At 38.2% G+C, this 26,998-nt stretch overlaps 1 protein-coding gene across 10 annotated transcripts in view; it reads left to right on the forward strand.

Annotated features, from left to right (window-relative positions):
• Camta (Calmodulin-binding transcription activator) overlaps window positions 1–26,998 on the forward strand; it is a 54,311-nt gene that overhangs the window by 1,208 nt on the left and 26,105 nt on the right. For 5 of the 10 annotated variants that reach the window (XM_083083601.1, XM_083083603.1, XM_083083602.1 and 2 more), the window contains exons 2-4: window positions 6,617–7,019; window positions 8,258–8,546; window positions 25,829–25,920. In XM_083083601.1, coding sequence (XP_082939727.1) covers window positions 6,795–7,019; window positions 8,258–8,546; window positions 25,829–25,920 — 606 coding nt within the window. In that variant the 5' untranslated portion in view covers window positions 6,617–6,794. Of the gene's footprint in view, window positions 1–6,404; window positions 6,551–6,616; window positions 7,020–8,257; window positions 8,547–21,324; window positions 23,199–25,828; window positions 25,921–26,998 lie in introns of those variants that run through there. The other 5 variants (XM_083083599.1, XM_083083605.1, XM_083083607.1 and 2 more) reach the window with 5 other exon arrangements.

A 26,998-nucleotide genomic window follows, 5' to 3' on the forward strand; every position in this document is an offset into this window, starting at 1 on the left:
TATGTGTGTGTGTGTATACATGTATATATATGTACATAAGTAGGGACGTGTGCTAAAATACAGAAGACGCGACGTGTATGTTGCATCGTGAACATGATCGCGGTCATCATCGCGAATTCGCGCGGTGGATCTTCGCGAGCAGGTTTATGGGTGCCGCTATTTTTAGCGCGCACACCCGTAAAACCGAAAGGGAGGAATCTCCGCACGTGCCGCTTTGGACATCCGAGCGTTATTCCGAGATTACTCGGATAACGATCCGCGACGGATAACGTTCTTCCTCCTCGCTTCCCCCGGAAGTGCCGATGAGAATCGCTTGAAACGCGAAAATTCGCGGCGTGGCAGATTTATTCGATTTCGATCGATCCGAGAGAGCCAATCAAGTTTGATTAATCGATCTTTTATCGCGACATTTTTAGCTCTCATCTCCCGCGAAACATATTAAAATAGATTTATAAATAGAAATTAAAATAGATTTATAAATAGAGATTAAAATAGATTTTAAATAGATTTATTTCGAATTAAAGGGTAAAGAGATGTAAAAATTTGTGGGGCCATCGCTCTTTTGCGAGCAGAATTAAATGACTTTCTATTTTTAAAGATCAGTTTTGTACCAAGACTTTTAATGACACTCGTTCCGATTAGAATTGGAAATACTAGTAATATTGTACTCAGTTTGCTGTGCCATTGATGTCTGCTAAAATACCATGGCGATATTTCGCGAAGTTTACACGTGGGATTTTATTTGTCAAGGATGAGCACGTTGACTTTTATGAAAGAAAATTTCCAGCGGAAAAGCTGGAGTCACGTCTTAGCTTTAAAAGAGCTTCATATGTAAGCTCGAAATCTTATCGCCGGTCTAATTTCAGTGAATTTAGTTTGCAAGGCCGCACAGATAATGAAAATAGATAAGGAAAATAAGCGTTATATAGATTCTATCGCGTTTTTATTGTTCCAGAGATGAATCTGAAGCGGGAAAATAAATAAAGCTAAATAAAATTACAATTTTTTTTTATCACAACGCATGATATATTTTCTGAAAAAATATTTTATAATTGTTTTAAATTATATATCGCATTTTTAAAGATTAAAAAACTGCATTTTTCTATTAACAGGTTTAACTTTTTTCAATCGTGCTGGAAAGATTATTATGCTCTTTGAATTTTTGAAGCTCTTGATCGTAAGATATAGAAATTAATTTTGCGTTTCTAACTTTGAAACTTAAATTTAATTTTATCTTCTTTTACTTTCTAATAATTTCCGTGTTTAGCAACTTGACGAAGATTAATTTCTTTAATCTAAGAGAAATCTGCCGTTTTCCTCTTCATAATGCAAACGTCACAAATGTTAACGCAGAGACGACATAATCTCTTCTACCAGCAGCTGCGTTGTAGATACATCCCTTAAGGGCTCTGGAAGACCTTGTGAAGGATAATATTTTCAGAACACAAGGTTAATCCCTTGGTCTTATTGCCTTGACTTATTGAAGCGAGAACTCTTTTCTCGGGTCTTCATGCTGTGTAAATTCCTCGGATCGATATGAAAGATAGTTGAAAATTAAACATTTATAGAAAAATTAATCCTTGTTTATAAGAATTTTTCATTTAAATTTGCAATCAAATACATATTTCCATTAGTCACTTTTAAGCGAGAAAGAAGCTCAAAGGCATCGGTGATATCGGTACAATTTAACGTAATCAATGCGTAAGCCAACGTGTTCGTTATCTCGACTAGCTCATGGTAATCAGTTGTTATCAAGAGTGACATGCTGTGCGTTTCCTGCCATCTGAAATTCTGATGGCACGTTCGAAAACGATAGTAACTAGTTGCATAACTAGAATCATGCCCGGGAACATCACTTTAGACTACATCTGACTTCTATCTAACTGTTTGGAAACTGATGTTCGCTTTCGAATACAACCGACATGTCAAAAGTGATGCGCGGATGTTGATTAAGCTAAATCCTTAATGTTTAGAAAGATATTTTGCAACTTTTGCTTGAATTTTTATAACAAAATAACATGTTTTTTTTTAAAGTGAATACATATATAAAAAAATAAAGTTCCATAAATTATACTTAATAATTATTGGAATTATACATAATAATTATATATAATAATTATTATACAAAATATTATTTATACATAATAATTAATTAATAGAATTATACATATAATTATTATAAAATATAAATTGTGAAATTATGAAAAAAATTACATGTATAAGTATCGATTTTATCAATAGAGAATTATTATTTTGTCGTAATATATTTATTCAATATTTTCCATTATTTTACTTTATGTAAAATTTACGACATTTTCAGATAAGTAAAAAAATATTCGCACTGTAAGCAAATGAAATTTTTTAAGTGATTAGCCGGAAAAAAATTCGTTGTAGAGCGATATTCAAAAAATATTCAGGTGAAAGTTTTCTAGTCGGCCTTTTTGATGCATGGCATGTCTTTTTTTAGCTCGTTGTCGCGTGCCTTTTTTTAATGTCGTGCTCGATAAATGTCAAATTGCGACAATTCCCGAAGCACAACGGTTTCGCTTTTGGAAGATGGGCGCAACATATGGGCGCCTTGAGATATACATTATCGATCGATCTAAACACGTATACGTGGCCACCTACTTGCGCGATTTCCCAGTTAACGGTATATCAGCACGAAACTGATATGCGTTGCACGCTATGCCTAAAGAATTCTACGTCGATCGTGGAAGCGCGAGGAGAGAGAAACGTGTCACATATTCTCTTTATATCCATGTGTCCATTATTAACGTGTTACATTTTATTCACCGATTGATATTCCTCTCTCATTCACGTCATTCCTGGCATGTTAGATTTTATTCTACGCGAAGAAAGCTACCAGACGAGAAAATTCTATATTATTTCTGCGCTTTTATATTGAATAAATTTAATCGAGTTTGTTTTTATTGTATAATACATAATATGCAATATTGACGTGAGAAATCTTTCCTTCATCTTATTGTTAGTTTTCAAACATTTTTTTTCTTTTTCAAAATAAAATGTCAATCATCTTGGGTGTTAATTTAACTTGGAAAGCATGGTTTACAGATAGTAAATCCTAGGATTACACGTGACACAGCACACAGTCTGGCAAAGGATTATTTGCGACAGGTGTAATCCACAGCGTGTATTAACAAGTACATTTATTTTTGTTCATATAAGGTACCTATTCGGTCTCGAAAAGAAAATTTCTTAGTTTTACACAGGTTTCATATATTTTTTAAAAATATAATAGCAATTTATTAGACTATCTAGGTAGAATATGCGTGTTTTTTCATGTTTAAAAAAATCGCGTAAATATTACTTAACAATTACACGAAAAAATGTGCTCCTTTGCCAGTTTTTCATCGCTACTATTTTCCTATAAATCCATACAAACGAGATGAAAACCATTATACGACAAATTTAAATTAACACTTTGACTTTAACTACGTTCAAGCGCAGGAGATAATTCCACGTCATTTAAAAAGCTAAAGGGCTTAAGTTCTTTGAGGAAAGTTTCCTCCAGCGTTCTTTATCGCATTTCGCATCTTCTTCTCGAGTTATATATCGAATCCGCGAGCTCTCTAACGTCCTCCTTATGCAAATGATCGCGCGATTCGAGGTGGGCGACGATTCGGTTTCGTTGGCGAATGAGACGACGGATCGGCCGATTAAACTCGCTCTTTTTTCCTAGTCCCATGATAATCGGGACGGCTACATAAGTCTATCCGCTAAAAGTTGCATGCTGTGAGATAGGCGTCCTCCGCGTGTGAATGCACCGACAACGCGACGGTTCTATTATTACTGCCGCACGTGCCGTTGCACCGGCAGATATCCTCTACGCGCGCGCTCGATACGGCCACATACATGAATGGCCGCGATATTTACTCGCCTTTAACATTCACCAGTATATTTATTTAATATCTCTTGAAAGTACACCGAGCGAGTGACATTAATTCTTACTTAAAATACACGGCGTGCATTTATCACAGATAGAGTGCGCGCACAGAAAAAAAGGATCCTTCTTGTTTTGAAAATATATTTAGTTTTAACATGGAAATCTTGAAGTGAGATTATATTGCGTTAATTAAAGAAAAATATAATTGCTTGAATAATTGCTTACTTGAATAAAGCCATTTTGTATAGTTCAATCGAGAAAAATATATTCTTATGATTTAAGATTTAATTTTCTTGAATAGAAAAGAAACAATGTGGGATAGAAAATAACATTTTTAAATCAAAGATTATAATTTTCTTAAAGTAGAATTAAATAATTATATATTCTTGAGATGACAATTACAATATTAAAATAATATAATAATAATAAAATAATAAAATAATAAAATGATAAAATGATAAAATAATAAAATAATAAAATAATAAAATAATAAAATAATATAAGACTTTAATATTGTTGAAATTTAAAATTATTAATGTCTTCTAAGAAGATTATAAATTGTTGCATATATACGAAACAATGAACGCGTTAGTTTAAGTATATAAGTTTTGATTTGACACTTATTTTTTTTCTGTGTGACGAGACATACGTCAATACTTTTATCTTTGAAGAGAAAAATTGATCAAAATCTGAAACTTATCTTTCTCATCATATTTTTTTTATCAATTATGATTTCTCGTTATTTCGTAATCCCGTGATGTAATATATTATTATATTTGCCGCCTTTTAATCTATACAGAAAGAATTAGATTAGATAAAGCAATAAAGATTGCTTGTAACAAATATATACGGCGATCTCTACGATATAGAATTCGAACGGCATACGAAAGTTAGAGGTAAAGATCTTTTTGTTCTTTTTTTCTTTATTTTTACGCGATAGATATTATCGGGAGTTTTCTCTTTGTTATAAACCATTAGAATTGTTACATGTGTTAGAATTGGCAACGATGCAGGATAAGCTTCTGTTTGCCGAGCAGACCAATGATAGTGGCCAAGAAATCCATTTATGACAATGCCTGCCAACTTAAGTGGTTCCGCGGAGTCTAGGAAGATGAATAATCTTGCTCACGTGAAAATTCATGTACAGTCATTTAAGTGAGAGTAAATTTTCGAAATTTCGTCAGACGATTCTTCGATAACTTGAAGCTTTAGTTTTTACCTTAAGGTAGATTATAATCGCTGGAAAATTATTTTCTCTACTAAAGATTAGTCGAATGAGATACAAATTGCAGCTCTTCTTCATTTAAGATCACTATCATAATATAGTTTGGAATAGTTCCAAATCGTAAATATATTGTTTGTTTTTTTATTTTATGTTGCCAACACAGAGACAAAATCAGCAACGACAAATAGCTTCGTAAAAACATATGTTTGCGAGCGTTTCTATTATTAATATTCTACAATATTAACTATTTTATTGGTATTTTTATTTCCAATTAGGGTATATAATTTACCATGTATGTCTATATTTCTCTATAACTTATTCGTTATATAATTTTAATATAATTTTTTCATTTGTTTTATTTACTTTAATATTTTTAAAATTTATCATTATTAAAACATTGTAGATAATTCATGAATTAAACCAAGCATTAATAATGTTTTTTTTTTCCGTGTTCAAAAAGTTGCGCTTTATAAAAATAAGTCCTATTAAGAAATATTGTCTTTTTATCAGTCCCTCACAAACTTTCATCTCACGGTATATCACGCGATACGGACACAAATGGTTTTGAACAAAACCCATCCAATTTTAAGCTGCGATCCCTTCGAGATCTCCTGTTGCTACGAGCTCTGAGATCTTGAAAACAAATCCTTTCGCTCGAACGGGTCGAGAAAATGAGAAAACCGTGCTGGACTTTAAACTAGGATGACAAGATTGTAGCTGTTCGAGGCTAACAACGTTTCGCTCATTCTGCGCAATAATAGATATCCATGGATGTATCTAAAAACATTTTAGATTTTTATTATTTACTCTACTTTGTTGTTAAAAAAAAACAAAAATTATAACAGTTAATAAGAATATTGCTATAACTATGGAAGTTAAAAACTAATACAAATCCTTATTCAAATTTAATTAAAGAGCTCTTTCTCTTTTTAAATAGCGACTCGTTAACACAAATTAAAAACTGCAAAACAGCAAAGTCACTCAGCGAGATGGCGAGTCTTTAAATTAAATTTGTCGGATAAGATTGATCGATCTTGGAGTACAAACGCTCGCTGAAAGAAACGAGATATTACAGTATCGAACGTGCAACGAGCCGTTATCTAAAAGCCGGTAGCTTCTGAAGCCAACCCTTACTTTAAACCGCGCACACGCCCGCTATTTTGTCGCCAACTTGTGTACCACGAGTTACCTATTGAAAAAGAGGTATCGAGAGAAGGAGAGAAGGAAAGTGTGAGAGAAAGGGCGGGCAAGAGAGAGAGAGAGAGAGAGAGAGAGAGAGAGAGAGAGTCCATGGTTTGTTCGTCGGCAGAAATAATCCCATCGATTCGCTTTGCGGAAGAAGCCACGCTGATACGCTCTTCGGGTTCGCGCGTTTACGAACGAAGGCGAACGTGTAGATCCGTGGCGGGGAGAACAGACAGGCGGGTAGGATCATCCCTTAAAACGACAGCTTTAATATCAGCCTGGGTGTGTTTGTGTGCGCGCAGGAGGAGCAGGCGACAGCGAACGGGTGGGAGCTTTAAGAGTCGGCGAACGTGTCGTGCTGGAGAACGACGCGCTTAACGTCGTCGTCGTCGTTGTCGACGAGCAGACGAGAGGAGAGTGCGCTCTCTCGCAACCGTCGTGGGCAGATCGGCGACCGGGTAGCACCGGGTGGCGACGAGGATGAGGCAAGTGGTCGTGCTGGAGCCGGCGGGCAGCGTGCTGGTCATCAGACAGACCTCCCTGGGCAACGGCGGCGGAAACGTCGGCACCAATTCAACCGGCACCAACGACACCCACGCCTTGGTCAATCACGCCGCCGTCCCCACGATCGCCTCCAACGACCACAATCAGAATAGGATCGTCGTGGTGCGCTCATCTACCTCGTCCACCTGCATGACCAACTCGGTGAGAACGCGGCTCGACCTTTACACGTGTATAATCGACGAACCGCAAATTGCAGACGGATTTAGCCTGTTTTCGAGGGGTTTATGTTTATTTTCTGTTTGTTAAAACACGGATTCTGATCATTTGAAACTATCAGAAAACTGAATCTATATATTATGTCAAAATCCTTTATTTTTAAACTTTATTTTTAGGAGCTTTTCACGAGAATAAATTGTCGTAGAATTGAGATTAATTCGAACGTTGAGTAGAGTTTAAAATATCCGAGAGCTTAATTGTGTTCTAGAAATTTTATTTGATTGTCGATTATCATTGTGATCAACATTTGACCGCGTTTCTTAATAAGAAGGTTGTTTGGAATTTTATATTTAAATACGCGCGACAGTGTTATTTTCGAGATACAACGTGGATATATCCAGTATGAGACTGCAAATCGGTTAATTAATCCTCATTCGGGAGTCGCTGGTAAATTGCTTGATGTTACCTCGATTTAACTGGCAGATTAAACGTGTAGAAGTCGTATTAGGAAAGTTCCTGCTAAAAACGTGTCGACGGTAAAAGGTCAAATGATCGCTGAATGCGAGGCCGAAGGTGCGAAAGAAAGATACGAGAGACAGGTATTTCTCTGTCGTTCTTTCTCAACGTAGGACAGATGTCGTCGCAGTTAGTCTTGCAACGAAGTACTTGCAGGAATAAAAGGCTTGCCTTTCCAGCCAGCGTAACGCGAGAAAAAAAAGTACCGTCGCTTATATAGCTTTACAATACGAAACGAGACAACTTCAATTACAGCTGGGAATGGGTGGCAGGTGGTACCACGAGCCTCGCCTCGTTCCAATGTAAAGGGTTAAAGAGGATAGATCGCTCCTCGTCGCGAAGGACGCGTCACGATTTCAACTTTTGCAACTTTTATGTTATTTATACGCTTATTAACGTCGCATTTATTTTTTTCACTCAGTCAAATAAATTAATAGTCACGCTTGCTGATAAATCTTGTACAAAAGCGCGCAACTTTTATCTATTTTTTTAGCGTAAATTCCAAATATCTTTTAATCAAACTTCTTCACTCAATTATTTATAACTTTGTCAAGTTTTTCCCTTCAATTTCCAATATATAATACTTAATTATTCTAAATTTATTTACCGAATAAATATTATATTGCCTTTCCAATAAATAATTCTTGCGACTGACAGAGCTAAAATAGTCTACTCGTTGCTTTATAATCGCTTTGTGCACCGTTTAGGCCGACAATCACGCATCGACCAACGGTAATAGCAACATCAATGTTAACGCAAACATCAATGGGAACCCGGGCGGCATCAGCTGCAAGTCATCGCCGAAGGTCGGGGTTGGCGGCGGCGCTTGCAAGCCGAACGAGAGAAACGATCATCTGCGGAACGAGTACAAGAGCCAGGACGCCAACAGCAACGAGACGAATCCCTCCGCTGGATGTCGTCCAAGGACGAGCAAGGAAGCTGCTCACGAGAACGTCGTCTCTGACAGGAAGCTCGATGGCGCGGATCCCATCTCCGGTGAGTACTTCCGCCATTACTCACCTGTACCTTTGACAACCCCGAGCGATCGTCTCGTATATTATTTACCCTTGCATTTGGATTAGGAAGGGTTGCGATATATCTTGTAGTCTCCTCCTCGTGTAACAAATGTGTATTAACATATTTGAGAACACACCTTCTTTCGTCAGTTATAACATGTCTTGAAACTAACGAAGGAATATTAAATTGTCAAATGAGTTGTATCATTGATTACAATAAGATACGATTATTTGCGACAAAGAGGAATTTTTATATAATTTAAGCGATATATAAAAGTGATACAATTTCGAGTAATGGAGGCATGAGCCTTAGTGCATATCAGCATCAATGTCGCAGTAGGGTTCTCGCGATTGTTTGTGTCGTTAGGAAAAGTTTTCAGGCTCGCCTGTCCAAGGCAGCTTTAAGTAGTTCTCGAAAATTATGGCGCTCCCGCACGAAGAGCTAAAACGGTGAAACGGGCGAAGAATTAGCCCCCGCGCGTTGAGACTCGAAGAAAATCGCAATGAAGTTTAAAACAAACGCCAGCGTTTTAAGGCGTACGGTTACAGTGCCGCATGAGAACGGTGGCACCGGAACGGAGAGAAGCCTGACCAAAGTTTCCACTCATCACGATGAAAACGGAAACTGCACACAAACTGCACTCGAGTTTCGCTCGGAATGACTTCGGGGCCCGTAAACCACGCGATTAGCAGCGAGAGACTCTGTATGAGGGAAACGATAAACTATCGGTCGGACAACTTTTACAGTTTGTAGCTTCTCGTGTAAATTGGCTAAGGAGCAGTAACTACTCCTTAAGGCTATTATCGCGCGGATAATTGAGCGAGATAAGAATATGGCCGGATAAATGTAATTCTCGTATTAAATTCGGCTCGAGAGGAAAAACGCTCGTGGATGAAGAAGATTCTTCAAACCGATATACATGTAAATATGCGAATCATCAAATATTTCGACTTATCTTAAGGTCCCTTTCTATATTCACATAAGTTTTATATTTTTGAATATTTCTCCATATTTTCAAATGTTCGAATTTTTGAATCGGTAAATATGGAGTTATTTTTTCTTTTTTCTCTTTTTTTTTTAGGATTTTTGGTCGTCGATAATTTTTATCGGTGATGTGGGAATTTTTATTTTTCAAACTTTTTCAGAGATGTGGAAAATCGATTTATTCCTCGAATAAAAATTCGTATGTGCAATTAGTGTCGCGACGTAACATTGTTGTAACATCATTTTTTCACGTAACTAAATAGTCGCGCTTTTTTTCACAGCCCGTTAAATTGTTTCGTCCAGTTGCAAATGAATTTAACTGTTGTATATCGGAAAACAGCGATCCGCATATATATATATATATATACAACTGCTACAACGTTGATCCTCGATAATATGTAACTCTGATATTTTTCGTACGATATATACGCCGCTGTATATGTGTAATAATACATTGTATATAACTCGGAGATAAAAACAAAATGTGTAGTTGAAAACCGAATGTAGAAAGAGCAAATATCCACAATTCACCGAGCAGGATTATTTCCCTCCTATCTGGGGAGATTGCGAAAACAGCATCGATCGATGTGCGCTGAAAATCCGCTCTGCGAAGGAGATCCAGAGCTTCTCATCCCTAAATCGTCCCACTTATCGTCGTACTCATTTTTCGAGAATCGCGATCTTTTCCAAAGTGAGAATTATCGATCTACATTATGAAAGCACGTGAAGGGAATGGCGATGGAGTCGTTCGAATTTTTTAAGTATAATAAAGCACATTTTCTATCCATAATTTATCTTGAGACATCTTTAAATAGCTTTAAGAAAAATTATTCTTCAAGAAGAATTCAATATAATTCATTTTTCCGTTGTAACTTTATTAATTTTAAATTTAACCCTTGCATTACGAAATTCTTGCACTACTTTTCCACGGAGTGTACAAGAAAACCCATCACGTACAATATTTCATTGTGAGATTTCTGTTACGATTATCGCTACTTTTTCCCGAAAACGAATTTTTCCGTCTATAATTTCGTTGTGTTCTTCGTTTTTACTTATATATCCTCCCACGTACGTCTGTCTCCCGCCGTGAAAAGGGGTTTCGGCTCATTTCCAGAATCCGTTGTATGCAACGCGCAAAGATGCACATGCATTTCGACTCGCGTGGCATATGCATAGTTACCGGGCTGCAGACACAGTCGGTCCCTCTATTCTTTGAGCAACATTTTCCATAAAGGGCACTCGTGCATAAATCCGATTCCGAATATAAATAGAAGGAGCGAGTTGAACACAAAGAGAGAGAGAGAGAGAGAGAGAGAGAGAGAGAGAGAGCCGCGAAAATGGAGAGAACCATGGAAAGTAGTTATCATTTGACGTCACGTGCGGTAAATACAAGACGCGGATAGCACTAAAACGTCGCGCAAATTTCGAGAGATGACAATTTTTACGATCGCCAAGTTCTAACGATGGCGGTGAAACTCGGCGACAACTCGCGGAAGCGGTTAGCCATACACGAAAAAAGAGGAATCGAACGCTTATTGCAACTTTTGCGCTTAACGCGGTTAGTTAATACAAAGTTTAATTGAAATTTTAATTGAAAATGTAAGTAAACGTTCCATCACAATGTCCGATACACACGCAGATCACGTTTGACGTTATGAAAATATTTATCCGATTAAAATCCGGTGTAAAAATAGAGAAATATGATATATAATGTATATTTGTGATATGAAAATATTTGTTAAATTTTTTACAAATATATAAATTATCGCAGTGATACATATAATCGGAGTTATTTACGTCAGCATATTTAATTGATTCGTTTTTTTTCTAAATCAATAGTCGCGAATGGTTTTTCGATGTTTCTAACACTTTCTCGTAAAAGTTTGATGAATGTACGGCTAGAGGCATTTTCTGTATCGTGACCGGCTTTTGTGACGCACCTGACCTTCTCTATCGTACCCCCTTATTTATTACCGACCTTGTTATTTATTGTTAGTGCTACATAGGCCGGGAAAGTTTCTCTTAGGATCTATGGTTTTCCGATGCACATATAGACTTTAACCCTTCGTAGTTTGCGTCGCGTTTTCCTCTGAGATATGTTCACTGGATAATGATCAAAATTATTACAATCGGAAAAAGATTAAAGGCTGAAGATAATTTCTTTAAAGTATCTCATTTTTTTAAATATTTTATATGTTAGATAACACATATATACATATTTTTCAATCAATAATAGTCATTTATAATAATGTGTTTTACAAAAATGATATCTCCTGAAATATTTTCATGTTTAGAAAACAATACAGCTCTTTAATATTCAATATAAAAATTAATATTTAATATAAAAATTCTATTTTTCTTTTTTATGAATTATGCAATAATTGTATTATTAGATAAAATAATGAATTAATGTTTGTGTAATCTTTTTTTTCTTTCTTTAATAATCTCTTAATTCCTATTCTAATCTTATACATTTTATACTAATGTATGAATTTCTACTTTTGCGGAAATAATTAATCATTTCTAGAATCGAGTTGAATATTGAAAAAAAAGTATTTGAAAAATTTTTGCAACTATTAATATATTTCCATCGTCCATTACAATTTTTATAACTGTGAAATGAAGACAATGATTCAAATCATTTTTATACGAACGTTCAATTTTTTTTAATACGTATTTCCTTTAACATTTCAGTAACAATAGTTAGAATAAAAAATAAAAAAGATCACGATCTAACACACAATAATAATAAAATATATAGTATATATCCAATACAGTAATACATAACGCAAGGGGCAAAAACTTGAAAGCGCTTTCCTCATAAAGTCGAATTTGGCGGCCTTCCTTATCGACGCGAAATTCCATCCCCGAAATCTCACGCGTCGTCATTCCAGGAGAGACGTCGTAATACTCCGTTCGAGCTTCCGAAGAAGTGCACCCCGGCGACACAGGGGTATAATTCGTAGTTCCGGCAATATCCGCCAGAGCGGCGATCGTGCGGCCTCAACCCCCGCTCGCGCACCCTTTTCATCGCCCATCCCTTTTCGCCTCGGCAACCCCTTTTATGTCACGCGGCCCAGTATCCACGGGCATCCCCTCTGGCCCTATCCCATTTTATCTTGACCTATCCGATTACCTATCCGGTGACTAGACCAGGTATTGACTTCTCGAAAAGCAGGTCCTTCCCTACGGGAACGCTCGCAACCCCTTTAAGCTCGTCGCCGTTCCCCTATCTCGTCTTACGAGCAGATTCTAATTCGGCGTTTCGCATTCAAGAATAAGACCCAATGACTTAATTCGTGAAACGCGTGTCTTCTCGCGTAGCCTGGCAGGAAGTGTACCAAACTCATTCGGCGAATCCGGGCTCGAGTTTCTTCGGACCTGGCAATCTTATTGATTGTCTTAGCTCTCCTGCCGTGACTCCTCTCTTTCTTTCTCCTTCTATCTCTCTTGCTCTCTCTTATTCTCTTTAACCCTTCGCTCTTGTCTTTCTCCTTCTTGTTGCTTACAATCTCCGTGCCGCCTACATCCCCTATCACCCATCCCACCCTGCCCATCCTTTCTCTCTTATAAACCGACCTTCCCTTCGGTATATATATATCTTTCTTTCTTGCTTTATCTATCTCTCTCTTCTACTATCACACCCGTAACTACATTGATGGCGAGCTATCGTTGACGACTAACGACCAGCGACTTACGTGTCCGAGCAGTTTCGATCCCTCCGTCCGAAAAAAACCGAAGTGAGGCACTACGTAACATGGGAGAAAGAGAGGATCAAGAGAAAGGACAGGAATAAAGGGAGATAACAAGAGTCGAAAGAGGAAGCGACGAACGAGAGGATAGTTGGACATGAACCCCCAACATTCTATTTAAAACCGTGCATGGTGATAGCAGAGAGAGAGCTTCGTTGAGCTAGCTAGCTAGATAGCTAATTTGGTAATTTACGAGCTTTTACCAAAAAGTTGGACACCTCGGGGATGGCTCCGCACTTTGACACGTGACCCACTTTTATTGAGTTACGTAATTGATCGCCCTGTGTCTGCTTCATGTTAGCGCGACCTCCCTTTTCTCCTCCACCCACATTGTGTCCACTTGTATAATCCTAACTTCTTCCCTTCCATTTCTTGCGCGTCCTTTTCCACTAATACCTCGAAAAAATTCACGAAAATCGTCTTATTATCTGCATTTGTTGGAGGTAACGTATGGTACTGCCGTGTATACCTTTTTCAAAAATGATGAAAGAAATTAAATAGTAGGGAATAACGGGCATGAAAAATGGTATAATCTGTAAAAGAATTGTACTTTAATCTCTGTGTTGAATATATTTCTCTTTATTCATTATTTTTGGGAATAAATGGAAGATTAATAGAACGGACAATAATTGGTAAGTTTAATATTATATGACATATAATCATAAAATAAACTTTTCAAGTATTGTCCACTCTATTAATCTTCCATTAGAGAATAAATGGAAGATTAATAGAATGGACAATAATTGGAAAGCTTATTTTATGATTATATGATACCATTATTAATAATTTATAAAATTTTCAAAGTTACAAATAGTGATAATTATTGATAAGCCTTAATAATTGTATTGAACAATATACAAAAGTGAGTTAATTCGAAAAATTAAAAAGATATACAAATATAAGGTTATATAAAAAATTCTAAAAATGTTAAATTTAATTATGTGTATTACTATTTATTGGATTAATTCACTCCTGCAAAATATTAATTAAACGATGTCTTCCTCAATAAGTACGTACTCGATTGTATGAAAGCTTAATTAGTTATTAAAGGCAAATTAGATCTCCACTTGAAGCCGGAGGAATTATCAAAATCTGAATAGAGTCGATAGCGCAAATGCCATCTCTGTTATCTACTCCTGTTCATTAATGACTGTCGTTATTAATGACGGGCGCTACTGAGCCCGGGACGCATTGTTCGCGTTAAGCCGGGGGTGTCGTTTCCAGAATTTAGCGACATGCGATCGGAGACCCAGTTACTTGTTCCCGCGTGTTTCTCGTTCACGTGGGTCGAGCGATTGAGAACTCGTACCATTTTCGAATTATTTTACTCTGACAGTTATTTTTAGAGACTAATTTTACAACCTTACAAGCGCGAGAGGGACGCGTCGAAAAATAATGGAATAGGAATACGTAGCGATGGAAAGGTGCACGCCACTAATTGTTATGCGTAAATCCATTACGTTTTTATCGCGTGGAAATAATTAACCGGACCGTCGATAAAGGATTGCGTGTCTCTAGCATTAACTCTTTAAATATGTACGCGACGAAATCGCTGAAACCCTTCGTAGGTATGCCTTTTGCTGCGATACCATCGGCGAACGCGAATTGTTATCGCATTCGTAGTACCCTAATTTATTTTAAACTTATTCACGTGCCATACTTGAATACCATTTTCACGATACTATCTTGGTGATAAACACGAATTGATTTATTAGCGATTCAATGAAAAAAAAAGAAAATAATTCCAACACTTGAAGTACAAGAGCGCCAACACATGAAAGATATTTTTCTCTATTTCTCACGTTGCATATTGTTGGTCGCGCACTTTTTTTTTTTTTTTTGAGGAAGCTATGAAATTCAACGCGAAAAACGTCATAGAGTTTCTCGTTGCGTTGCACCCTCGCAGTTTCACAACAAAAAGATTGGCGCGCATGAATATGCATGCTCCCTAAAACTATTTCGGTTACTTTGGCGCTATTTAGAGGTACGGTATGTGAGGTGACGAGAAACGGCCGCGAATAGAGTATTTAACGGCGAGGGAAGATTGCAGACCGTTATGCCGGGGAGCGTGTTTGCCGACATAAATGACGAGGTTAATTGTCGCGATTATATCTTAGTATACGCTATTAATCTATTTGTGCGATATTAATGCGCTTGCACTCTGGCTTAGCGTACAAACTACGCGGCAACTTTTATGCGAGCTATCATTTAATGCCGCCCAGATTATCTAGAGGGTGCGAAAAAGTTATACAAGTATTTATATAAATATATTTTTCATCCAAAATTTTTATATCAATTGTACCGCTTGTTTGAAATAAGATTGCTAGAACGTCAAGATCGGCGATCTGATCGGGATTAAATGATGGGCGTTCGATCTAGTACGTGTAATAAAACTCTGTGGCGTCACAAAGACAGATTGTTGACAGATTTATTTCGTATTCGCGACTCGGACGTTCAATAACGTTTCACGTCACGTTTCCGAGGTGAAGTATCGTCGCGCGAAAACGAGAAATTTTTACGGTAACGATGTTTTTTTTTTTTTTATAACGATAGCGAATGACAAATTACATTACTTAAATGTTTGACACGTTAGTTGCACGTACAGCGATAACTCTTTTCAGTAGAAATATTTTTTTGTTATTCTACATAACAGAACAAATAATTGTTACAGGTAAAAGTATTGCGCATTTGGATTTAAATTAACAATTTTAGAATACAAAATAATTACATGCTTCAGTTTCAGAAAGCTTGTCAAAGCTTTCTGAAACTGAAGCATGTAATTATTTTTATATATTTATTTTATAAACTGAGAAGCATGTAATTATTTTTATATATTTATTATATTTATAAAAAATACACAAGAAAAGCATTTATTACAACTAATGTATATAACGCGTCTGGAAACAATTTTTTTACGCGAATCTTTATGATTTTCATGCAACCTAAATGATGACAGATGATGGAGAATTATTGCTTCACCGTGTATATCATCACTTTATTTCGGTAGATTGTTGTTTTTTTGCTGCAGAAACGTCAGTCCCATAGCCGTTTGCGAAATCCACGAGTTTTTGTATCGCGGTTGCCATAAATCAGAGTGAAACAAAATGAACTGTACGTAACACTCCGTTTCGATGGTCGAGTCGGATATCGTGTGGATATCGCGATGTGGAAGGCGCGAGCGAACTCGGCACGGGCCCAAAAATTAGCTGGCAGATCGGCTCCAAGGAACACAATTGTAATCGTTTCTGACCATATGTCGGCTACAGTTAGAAATCTTCTCGCACGTGCGTTCTACTTCCACCTTTACACTTCGCTAACGGTGGAGCGCGCGTAATCGCGAATGATATATGTAGTTTAATACGTTTTTACTTTGTCAACAGTCGAATTTTTGTCAGCAGCCTGAACGCGAAGTTTAACAGCGACATGGATATGAAAGTCACTATTTTTCGAGATAAATACTTTTTTAGGTTTAATAGAGATATCGTTTTGATGAATTGAGCGAAACGATGGAAACAGGTTGATAATACATCAGACATATGTGCGACGATTTTGTCAAATTCCTAGATTATCGAAAAATTACCCAGATCTATCTGACAGGATGATTAATAATGACAAAGCATATAGCTTAATGCATGTTTATCGTCAACAGGCAGGAATCTGAACGCGAAATTTAACAGCGTGCGACATGGGTATGAAATATGTCACTGCTATAACTATTTTTCGACGTAAATACATTTTTACGTTTAATAGAGATATCGTTTTGACGAATTGAGCGAAACCGTGGAAACATTTATAGTAATATATCAAACGTCGATATGAGGATTTTGTAAAAAATTTCTAGATTATAAAAAAATTAGGTGACAGAACGATTAATTAAAGTCCGAATGAAAGCGCGATAAAACCGCGTCGTGTCGAAAATGCATAATGGCGATTGAATTCGAGTGGGGTATCGCGACCTCGATATGATGTTCACGCGGCTTCCGCGTCGCGGAAGCAAATAAATCGAGGGTGGCGTCGCGAACACACCGAAGGTCGGAAGGTCGGAAGGGCGCGAGCCCGTTTCATTTCGCGACGCGAGATTCGCTCAATTACCAGGCCGCGGATAAATTACGAGTTGAACGCGACAGAAGCCGCCTGCGATCGGAAGCTATTCGGACTCTCGGGACAGATCTGTATGCGAACTAATTGGAATTTAAGCTTCAATCTTTCACTCTGTCGATTTTTTCAGACTTATTTGTAAACGGAATGTAATGACGCACACGCAAAACCGTAAGTAAAATTTTTTAATATATAATTATTAAGAAATTTTACTATTAATATAATTATTAAAAAATACTATTTAATATAATTTAAAAAAATACTATTTAATATAATTATTAAAAAAATTTTACGATTAATATAATTATTAAAAAATACTATTTAATATAATTTTAAAAAATACTATTTGATATAATTATTAAAAAATTTTACGATTAATATCAAACCTTGCAATATACTAATTTCAAAATTTCATAAAGAACTTCGACTTTTTGACAAATTAAAAAAAAATCAGAATATTAAATTAAATATTTTTGCAAATACTCTAATTAAATCTTTTATTTTAGGATGATACTTAGGATTGTAATAGAGAATTTAGGATTATAATATTTCCTATATTTGGCAGATTAATTATGTATATTGATTCCTTAATTAATTACGCTCGTTCTCGAAAATGATTTAGAATCGCGGAGATCATTCCATCACACGCCTGCCCTAATCGCGCTCGTCGATTTAGTTCGTCGCTTTCGAAAGCTACGTGCGCGTTGTACAGGCACGCTTAAATCCGTATAAATACCTCATGAATCTACCCATTAATCAGATTGACGATAGGAGCTCGACGCCTGAGTGATTTCCATCCCCCTCGCCATCCCCGGGGTGTTCCTTTTTTTTTCTTCTTCTTTCGCGAGTCTCTCCATAGGATTGCCCCCAGCAGTCTGGCTTCAGAGGTCACTAGAAGGTGGCAGCACCTCGATTAAAATTCGACACGAACCTTCTGCGAGAATCCGATGTGTGCTGTGTCATGCTCCGCTTTTATATATATATATATATATATATATATATATATATATATATATATATGTCGCTGTACATGACATGTACATGTACCTAGGTATATAGCAGCAGTCGGGCTGCAAACGTATGATCCTCGTGGCACGAGCGAGTGCACAATTCACGTGTGTAGGTGCGAAGTCGGGGAGAACTTGGCCTGCGTTTCGTGGATTGTGAGAGAAATATCGTTTAGCCGCCGACGAGAAGGGTTGAGGGTTTGGGGAGACGTGTGCGGAAGTCAATTCCGATCATCCCCGCTGCTTACGATGATGTTTTTAATGGCCGCTAACGAATCTTTGCAATTGCGCAGAGACCTGCTTCCTTCCGTTCTCTGATATTTTTCAATCAGTGATCCGGATCTTCCAAATTTCTCTCTCGCTCATGAGCGATGAAAAGTAATCGCGTTGCCCATCTTATCGTCATTTATAGCTCTTTAAGGTTTCGATATTAAATATTTTTCTAAGCGAATTCTCTTCCTCACGAATAACACAGGCCCACAAAAAAAAAGTACCCTGTGCTGGCGATCTGACTAGGCTAGTCTTATGTATTTTGGCCCGCTGAATTCGAATCTGACGTCAGAATTGCTCCATCACGTCACAGTTTTTTTTAAATCTCAAAAATAAACGAAAATTTCGTAAAAATCGACATTCTAGGGTAATAAGACTGCGCTTCTTAAAGAAAAAGTTACCAAAATCATATTTTAATGTATTTTCAGACATTATAAATCCAAATCCGACCTAGAATATAAACATTGTGCTCAATTGTTTTTGTGCTCATTTTTTATTTTTTTTTATTTTTTCAGGTTGTAACACCTAAAATTTACTGCAAACAGATTCTATTTATCAAGATGCGAAGATATTAAGATAGGTTTTTATCTCCAGATAGCACAATCTTTTTTTTCATGTACCTCTAGCGCTTTAAAGACATGAAAAGAGGTTTGTGACCTATATAAAGAAATTTCTGCATTTTATACGAACTCAACAGCTAGAAGCTGTAAGTTTCGAAAAAATTTTTCTCAAAATTTGGACTTGGAGAATATAAGATTAATTCTTTCCAATATAAGATTTATGAATGAACTAAAATCAAATATGGAATACGGAAGATTGCTACTTTTTCATGACAAATGTTAATGGAATCGATGGTATGATTGGTGTGACAAATCGGATTTGGATTTATAATGCCAGAAAATACATGGAAATATAATTTCGGTAACTTTTCCCTCAAGAAGCGCAGTCTTACTACCCTAGAATGTCGATTTTTACGAAATTTTCGTCTTTCTCTTTTGAGATTTAAAAAAAACTGTGACGTGATGGAGCAATTCTGACGTCAGATTCGAATTCAGCGGGCCAAAATACATAAGACTAGCCTAGTCAGATCGCCAGCACAGGGTACTTTTTTTTTGTGGGCCTGTGTAATAATAAGATTCTGTTAAAATAAAATTTAAATTTAAAACTAATCAAGAAACCTCTCGTGTTGTATGTAGGACATTCGTTCCTTCATTTCGAGGCAACAAGCGAGCTTGGTCATTCTCCCGTTTGTTACTTTGCCGTTGAAAATAAATTTCGAATAGTATCTTGCAATTGTTCGGTAGATTTAAGCTACTTTCGCGGTGTAAAATGCCGAGTCGGTTGTTTCAGTCCGCGCATTTACGAGTCGCAGCCCGAATAATGTATAATCTTGTAAATTACTTTCTTGGATGCGGAACTGCGCGTGTATCTTTCCCCCAAAAGAATCGTGCGGTTTTCTTTAACGCCGTCAGCAGCGGGGCAGCAAAGATAAAGTTTATCTTCGCCGGCGAATTATTCGTGCAACCGCGAGAGACTGCTACATCAAGTAGTTTACGATTTTCACGGGCTTGCATGCTAACGATGCTCTCCATATGGTTTGTCATGAGCCTTACCTATAGAACAATGTAAACTTTACACTGTAAAGTTACTTAACCGTGGCTGACATTACACGTTTCGATGTTCGTTCACATAATTGAGTTTCCTTGTTCCACGCGTTGCAACTTTATAAAGTCCTCTGTGTAAATTAGCGGGCTTAATTACGTTCATTCGTAAAAACTTGTTAAAAACATTATCTTGTCGAAGATTCGAATCAACGATAAATTTATCCGTCTTATATATTTGACCCCCATGCGCATTATGCGTCATATAATTTCATTTTTTAATGCATTCCGCTTTGAGCCATGTGCGCGTCGTTACTTTGCCATTTTCCCCTTTCGAATCTAGACATATCGCGTTCAAGGTTACGCCTCGCATGCAAATAAGCGATTACTTTGCGCAACTCTCGTCCATCTCTTCCGCCGCGAATTTATCGGCCCCGACGACAGAAGCGTTAGACGTACGAGCGTCGATTTGTCGACGATGAGAATTATTTGGCACAGCGCGAAGCAAATCCACGGAGAATAACGGACGATTATCTCGCGGGGTCGACGCAGAGCGACACTCGGCTCGCTTCTACAACGACAAAAAACGGATGATACCCGGACGCGATTCTCCCTCCGTATGTGTACACCTTGACATTAATTTACATCCTCGGTAATCCTTAATTTACAACTCCAACGAGTTCTCCGGGAGTACGTTAGGTAACCAGCCAGCTAGCTAGGTAGGTAGGTAGGTAGGTAACGAACAGCACCATCGGTAGCTTCGCACAGAAATTGGCACGGTAGTGCACCCACACCGCCAAGCGTAAAAGTGGTAAGTAGACGTAGGTGAGGAAGTCGCGGGAGAAAGATGGAGAGAGGGAACGTGAACGGGATGGCAGCGGATGGAAGAAAGCGGGGGAGGGTGTGCGAGGGGTCGGTGAGGGTGAGGATTCGGCAGACACCGCGAGCAGAGATAGGGATGGGGACAGGGATAGGGGCTGTGGCTGGGGCCGGATAGTCGGACCTCACCGAGAGATAGATAGAGAGAAAAAGAAAGAGAGAGAGAGCGATCGCCCTCACAGCTCGTGGTGGTGGATGCCGGTGGTGCTGGTAGGGGCTGGTGGACTCCGGGACAGCCGCGTGGTGGGGACGAAGAGGGATGAAGAAGGGAGGAGAGCAGCGACGTGGAGGGTGGACGGAGGTCGAGAGTCGCGGGCTGCCTCACTCTGCGGCTCCCGCCGCTCGGGAGCAGACACGCGGGGCCAAAGACTAATTTGAACTATTTTATTAACAAAAACAATACATATTTGTAAATAACACTACTAACAACACGAAACAGCAACAACACATTTCTCCTATAAGGACTCTCTTTAAAACCTTACCTTACACCCGTAAGACAACCGCCTGTTGTAAAAAGAAAGAAGGGTAAAGAAAGGAAGGAAGACATACGAGGTGAACGAGAGCGCGTGGCCGGAGAGAGAGAAAGAGAGAGAGAGAAAGAGCGAGCGAGAGAGCTAGAGAGGAAGGGAGAGGGAGAGGGCGAGACGTGCAACGAGGTAATTCCATTTCCGGTTTCTTTTTTCCAAGGCAAACGTGTTTGCAACACACGCGCACACAAGCAGTACACAGTAAACAAGAAACTAACTACAAAAGAACGATAGAAAAATCTATTTTCTCAAGTTATTCCTCGTTCGGACGGGTGCGCGACGCGGCCGAAGTGAAGAGGACTAGACGGAGATGTAAACGCGTGGAAGGGGGAGAGAAGGAAATCGGCGAGATATCGTAAAATAGCGCGCGTCGGCTGCTACGGGACGGGATAATCGCATTTTAAGTTCCCTCTGTACTCTGTGTGACCCTTACATTATTTTGTCCCCCCGATGGGGACGGGTTCAGTGTTGTAACTTAGGATATAAGAAGACTAAAAAGAGCTCCGGAGCGCACAACAAAAAGGGAGAGCAAGGAGAGACTGGAATTCTGCGAGAAATAAGAAGATATAAATACATCGAGACAGAAAAAAAAGAGTGTGTGGTAGTGACCGGAAACGCGCCCACATCAGGGAACGTTTACGGAAACGAGAGGAGAGAATCCGGATCGAGGCGCAATCAACAATCAAGGGAGGGAGGAGGAAGCGACGGAGAAAAAGGAAGGTTCACGAAGAGAGGGATATAGCTCGTGTAGAAAAAACAAAGGAGCTCCAATTTTTTATACTAGAGGAAGAATCTAACCAAAAAGCGTAAGAGAGAGAGAGAGAGAGAGGGAGAGAGGACGAAAGTCAGGAGAAAGGAGGATCGATCCTGTTTGTATTTCCGCGTGCACTTTCACGTGTATCCTTCGCTACGAAGGGCGAAACTGCGAGAACTTTAATCCTTGATCTCTTGGAAGTCTGTCGTGCGAAGGGGATAAGAGGCGATTGTCAGGGGATCCAGGGGACCGATCGGGACGTTTATGACACGGTTGATCGATATCCGGTCTGAAATCACGTAATCCGACTCTCGTGCACGCTCCTTTGGGAGGATATGTCTTGCCGTTCCAGAGGGAGTCGTCATTCGGGAGAGCAATCCTCGCAACGTCGATCCGAGTGCCGTTCTTGCGTCCTGGATCCCACGACCGTCAAGCTGTCCTGACGAAAAGAGGGCCGTCCCCTCAGCACGTCCCGATCGAAGAAGCGCGATCATCGGCAAACGGCCGTCATATCAGATACGCGATCATCAAAGCACGCCACGGGGCCTCCGCGAAGAAGAGCCCGCTCAGGGATGCCCGCCAGGGCCCAGCTACGCTCCCGTCTCCCCTACGTTCAAGGACGATGACGATCGGCCACGGCGATCGGTAAGAACCGAGCAGCGCGAACACGCGCCACCACCACGGAGATGGCGGGCTACAATCATTCGAATCCACAGCGTGTCGTCTACCATGCGACCTACCCGACGCCCCTCGCCCCAAGTGAGTTTATCTGCTATTTATGCACCCGATAGAGAACGACAATGCGCTGGACGCCTGTCATAGTCCTGGATTTATCATTGAGAATTGTGCGGAATTTATTTTAAATATCATTATTGAAATATAATAGATTGCATGAGAGAATTTGAGAATTACTTCAAGTGTCTTTCATTTGGTTATTTAGGGGAAATTAAATTTGCAGGATTTAAAAATAATAAGAAATCTCTTCTTTGCTCTTGTTTTTTCTTCTCAATTTAATCGTTAATCGTTTGTTTAATTGTTTAAATTTATTAAATAAAAAATCTACTAATTGATGTGTCAAAAAATTTTATTTTAATTTGTGAAAATAATTTTTCTTATAGATTTATATTGTAAAAAATTCTGTATTAAACTTTGTATACGGCGAGTTTAAATTTCTTTGATAATTCGATATCTATGAATCATTATTAAGTTTTTATATTCATAATGTTCGTATTGTTCTTTCATGTATTATTCTGACAAAATTGCTTGAAAAATGTACGAAATTATGATGTGAAATATTTATACTGCACTTGTAGTGCAGCGAAACTTAACTAAGTAACGTCGCGACGTTAAAAAAGTTTGAAGCAAATAGATATCATTTCGCTATGAAATCTAGGAGACCGCGGCGACTGCACTTAAGTATCGTACTTATGATTGAAAGTTTAGTTAATGGCGCCTAGTTTCGGCAAGTTTCGCGAATCGATGAATATTGCATAGGCTATAAACGACCGAAAGCTAAGCGAGTCGTTAGATAAATGTTTGATTTTCTTAGATAATTTTCTTGCTAACTCCGAATAGGAATTCCCGGCGAACGTTTCGCTGAGGACGAAACTTGGTCGAAACTAAGTTAAAATACAGCAATTTACGTCTATGGAAAAAAAAACTATCGTGGAAATAAGCCACTGGACAGACGTACGCTCGTCGATATGATGTATGGATTTTGAATCGCGCGGAAAGATTTTAACGAATTTTTTCACGTGAGAAAAATGCACTTGAGCGATGAATTTATTCGTGCAGGTAATTAAAGCATAACAAGGTTACTGTGTAAATTATGACCATAAAAAACTTTCCGATTGCGATCGCGGCTTAAGTTTACATATGACACAATTTCTGGCTTTGCAGAAAAATACAGCGAGCCGTATTCGCCCTCATTTGTGCCACTATTTTTTCCCAGCACGCGGCTCGTGGTTTCCGCGAAGATACACACTTCTTCCGGAAGCACAAAAGTTGCATCAAAGACCACGTTAGGGAATAAATTGATATTTTTACGATAGCTTCTAGTATTTTCAATTTCGTGTAATGCATCGCGTAAAACGTAGAAAGGATGTTTGGTTACAACGGCAGATTTATATCACGTTTCACATTTATCTCATAAAAGATTTGAGAACACACGATGCATGATATTGCAGATATATCATATTGACTAGCGAGAAAGCGCAGATGTCTCCTATGCGTAATATCAATAATATCGAGAGGAAATGCAAGCTGCGAAACGCGAGCATTTTGTCAAGCGAATAGCAACTCGCTTGATATGTACCTCGATATAGAAATGCGTTCCGGAGATTCCAATAATTCAAGAATACGAGTACAATGCATACATTCTGATTTTATGATATTTGTCAGAGTGGCGCGTTATTTCCCCCCCCCCCCTGCTTAAAATCTACCGTAAAATAACTTTTATCTTACAGTATGAATTCTTATTTAGAAAGGAGATGTAAATCTTTACTCTAAATTATTAAACGTTTCTTTTTTTAAATACTATTTTTTTTAAATAAATTTCTATAGCATTTTTGTAAAATAAATTTTATAAATTATTTATATTTTTTTTAAACACACGTTATATTCATATGTATTTTATTTTATTAAATGATGTTGAATTGCGATATATTTAAACGTTTCTTTTTTTAAATATTCTGGAAAAATTCTTCATAGCATTCTTGTAAAACAAATGTTATAAACTATTTATATTACATACGTAATTAATTCTTTTTAATGATATTAAATAAATTTTTTTAACTTTATGGGAGCTCTAACTTATCGCTCTGACGGTTGTTATTTTTTTGTAACAAACTATTCTTTAGTTTTTTTCTGTATAGGAAAGAGAATGCTTCTCGAGGGTATTTAAAAAAGTAAATTGTACAAATAGCGTGCAAAAATTCCTTCGGTAAAAGAATCTTTATACCGTCGAGTTTTTGCATTCTAACGCTAGTAGGTAACTCCAACGGCGTTCGTGGAAGGTGCAATCTATTGCGAATGCTATTTTATGGCGAGCAACGACGGAATATACATAGCTGGGTAGATCGATGGAGCTTTTCGATCGGTTGTGTATAAACAGAGCTAATGACACATGCACGTAATGTTGAAGTTGCCGAGTGTGAGCGGGCAGCCGCTAATGCTCATTGCTCATGACACAATAACGATCCGGTTATCGATCCGTAGTAAAATTGTCACGATTGATCAACACGCACGTCAACGGCATAAATTTAGACCCCCCCCGTTAAGTAATGTAACGGGTAATACGGAACAAATCGCTTCTGAAATTTATGTTTTCTACGATCCCACATTTTCTCCCCGGCGAGAACAGCTATTAATTGAGATAATTTATCACGCAGACGGCGACCCGATAAAGCTTCCCGAAAATCTGGAAACCTTGCCGCGAGCTGAACACTTTCCAACTCAGAGGCATCGATGGAACACCAACGAGGTAAGTCGCTCATACTCGCTTATATTCGTTAGACACGAATATATTAATTCGCGGGTCAATAGAAAACACACGTAACCCAAATACTCGAAAAGAGACCCGACGATGTGTCACATTTCTCGATTACACGACACTTTTCAACTGCAATTTCGCACGATGCACACAATTGGCGACAATTGGTGGATAACATCAAGAGATATGTTGAGGGTATATACAGGGTGTCTCAGACTTAATGAATCAGCCGTTAATGGTAGATTCCTGAGATCATTTGGAAACGAAAATCTTAATACCAAAATGTTGAGGAAGATGTAGTTTCGGCGCTACAAAAGATTAAAGATTACCAATCGGCGCGTTACGTTCTCCTGTGCTCAGGGACATGGCGCAAGGGGCCCGCGTACAGTGCGATAATATCGATATCGATAGAGGGATCGATATAAAATAAAAAATAGGATTCTGCAGTGAGCGCGATTGTGTCTTCGATGCGACAGTAGTCAGTAGTTTGAACATTTTTATGAAGTCTTCCTCAACATTTTGGTATTAGAATTTTCGTCTCCAAATGATCTCAGGAGTCTATTAACGGCTGATTCGTTAAGTCTAGGACACCTTGTATACGGAATAGAAATTAAATAATGTTTTCAAAATTAGAAAATTATCAAAGGAGAGAAAGAAAGGGCAAAGGAAAATCTCCTATTAAATAATATCTATAAATATTTGTGTGCCTGACATTTCCCTTGATGGGTATCTAAACGTTTGCTCCACTATATCGAGCGTCCAACTATTTAACAAACAGTCTGCTAACTCGGATCACTATCAGACGGTAATCCAGACATGTAATGCTCGGAATTTAACAACGGGCTACATTCCGGAACGAAACGGGGCCAAAGTATTAATAATGCATCTTACATACGAATGCACTCGCGTCCTGGCTCTCTAGAGTGCATCTCTCTATCTTTGTGGGCGCGTGGCCCGGCTGTGGATTCCGGCTTTAGCGGACCGATCTGTAATACCGGAATTCCGATGGATCCGTCCTTTTTTTCCGGCGTGAATCTTATCGCGATCTCGCCGGATATATATATTTACA

Source organism: Camponotus vicinus, unplaced genomic scaffold (assembly GCF_025532165.1).
Source record: "Camponotus vicinus isolate PSW18456_S1 unplaced genomic scaffold, iyCamVici1.0 SCAF_12, whole genome shotgun sequence".
In the NCBI taxonomy this organism is placed as follows: Eukaryota; Metazoa; Arthropoda; class Insecta; order Hymenoptera; family Formicidae; genus Camponotus; species Camponotus vicinus.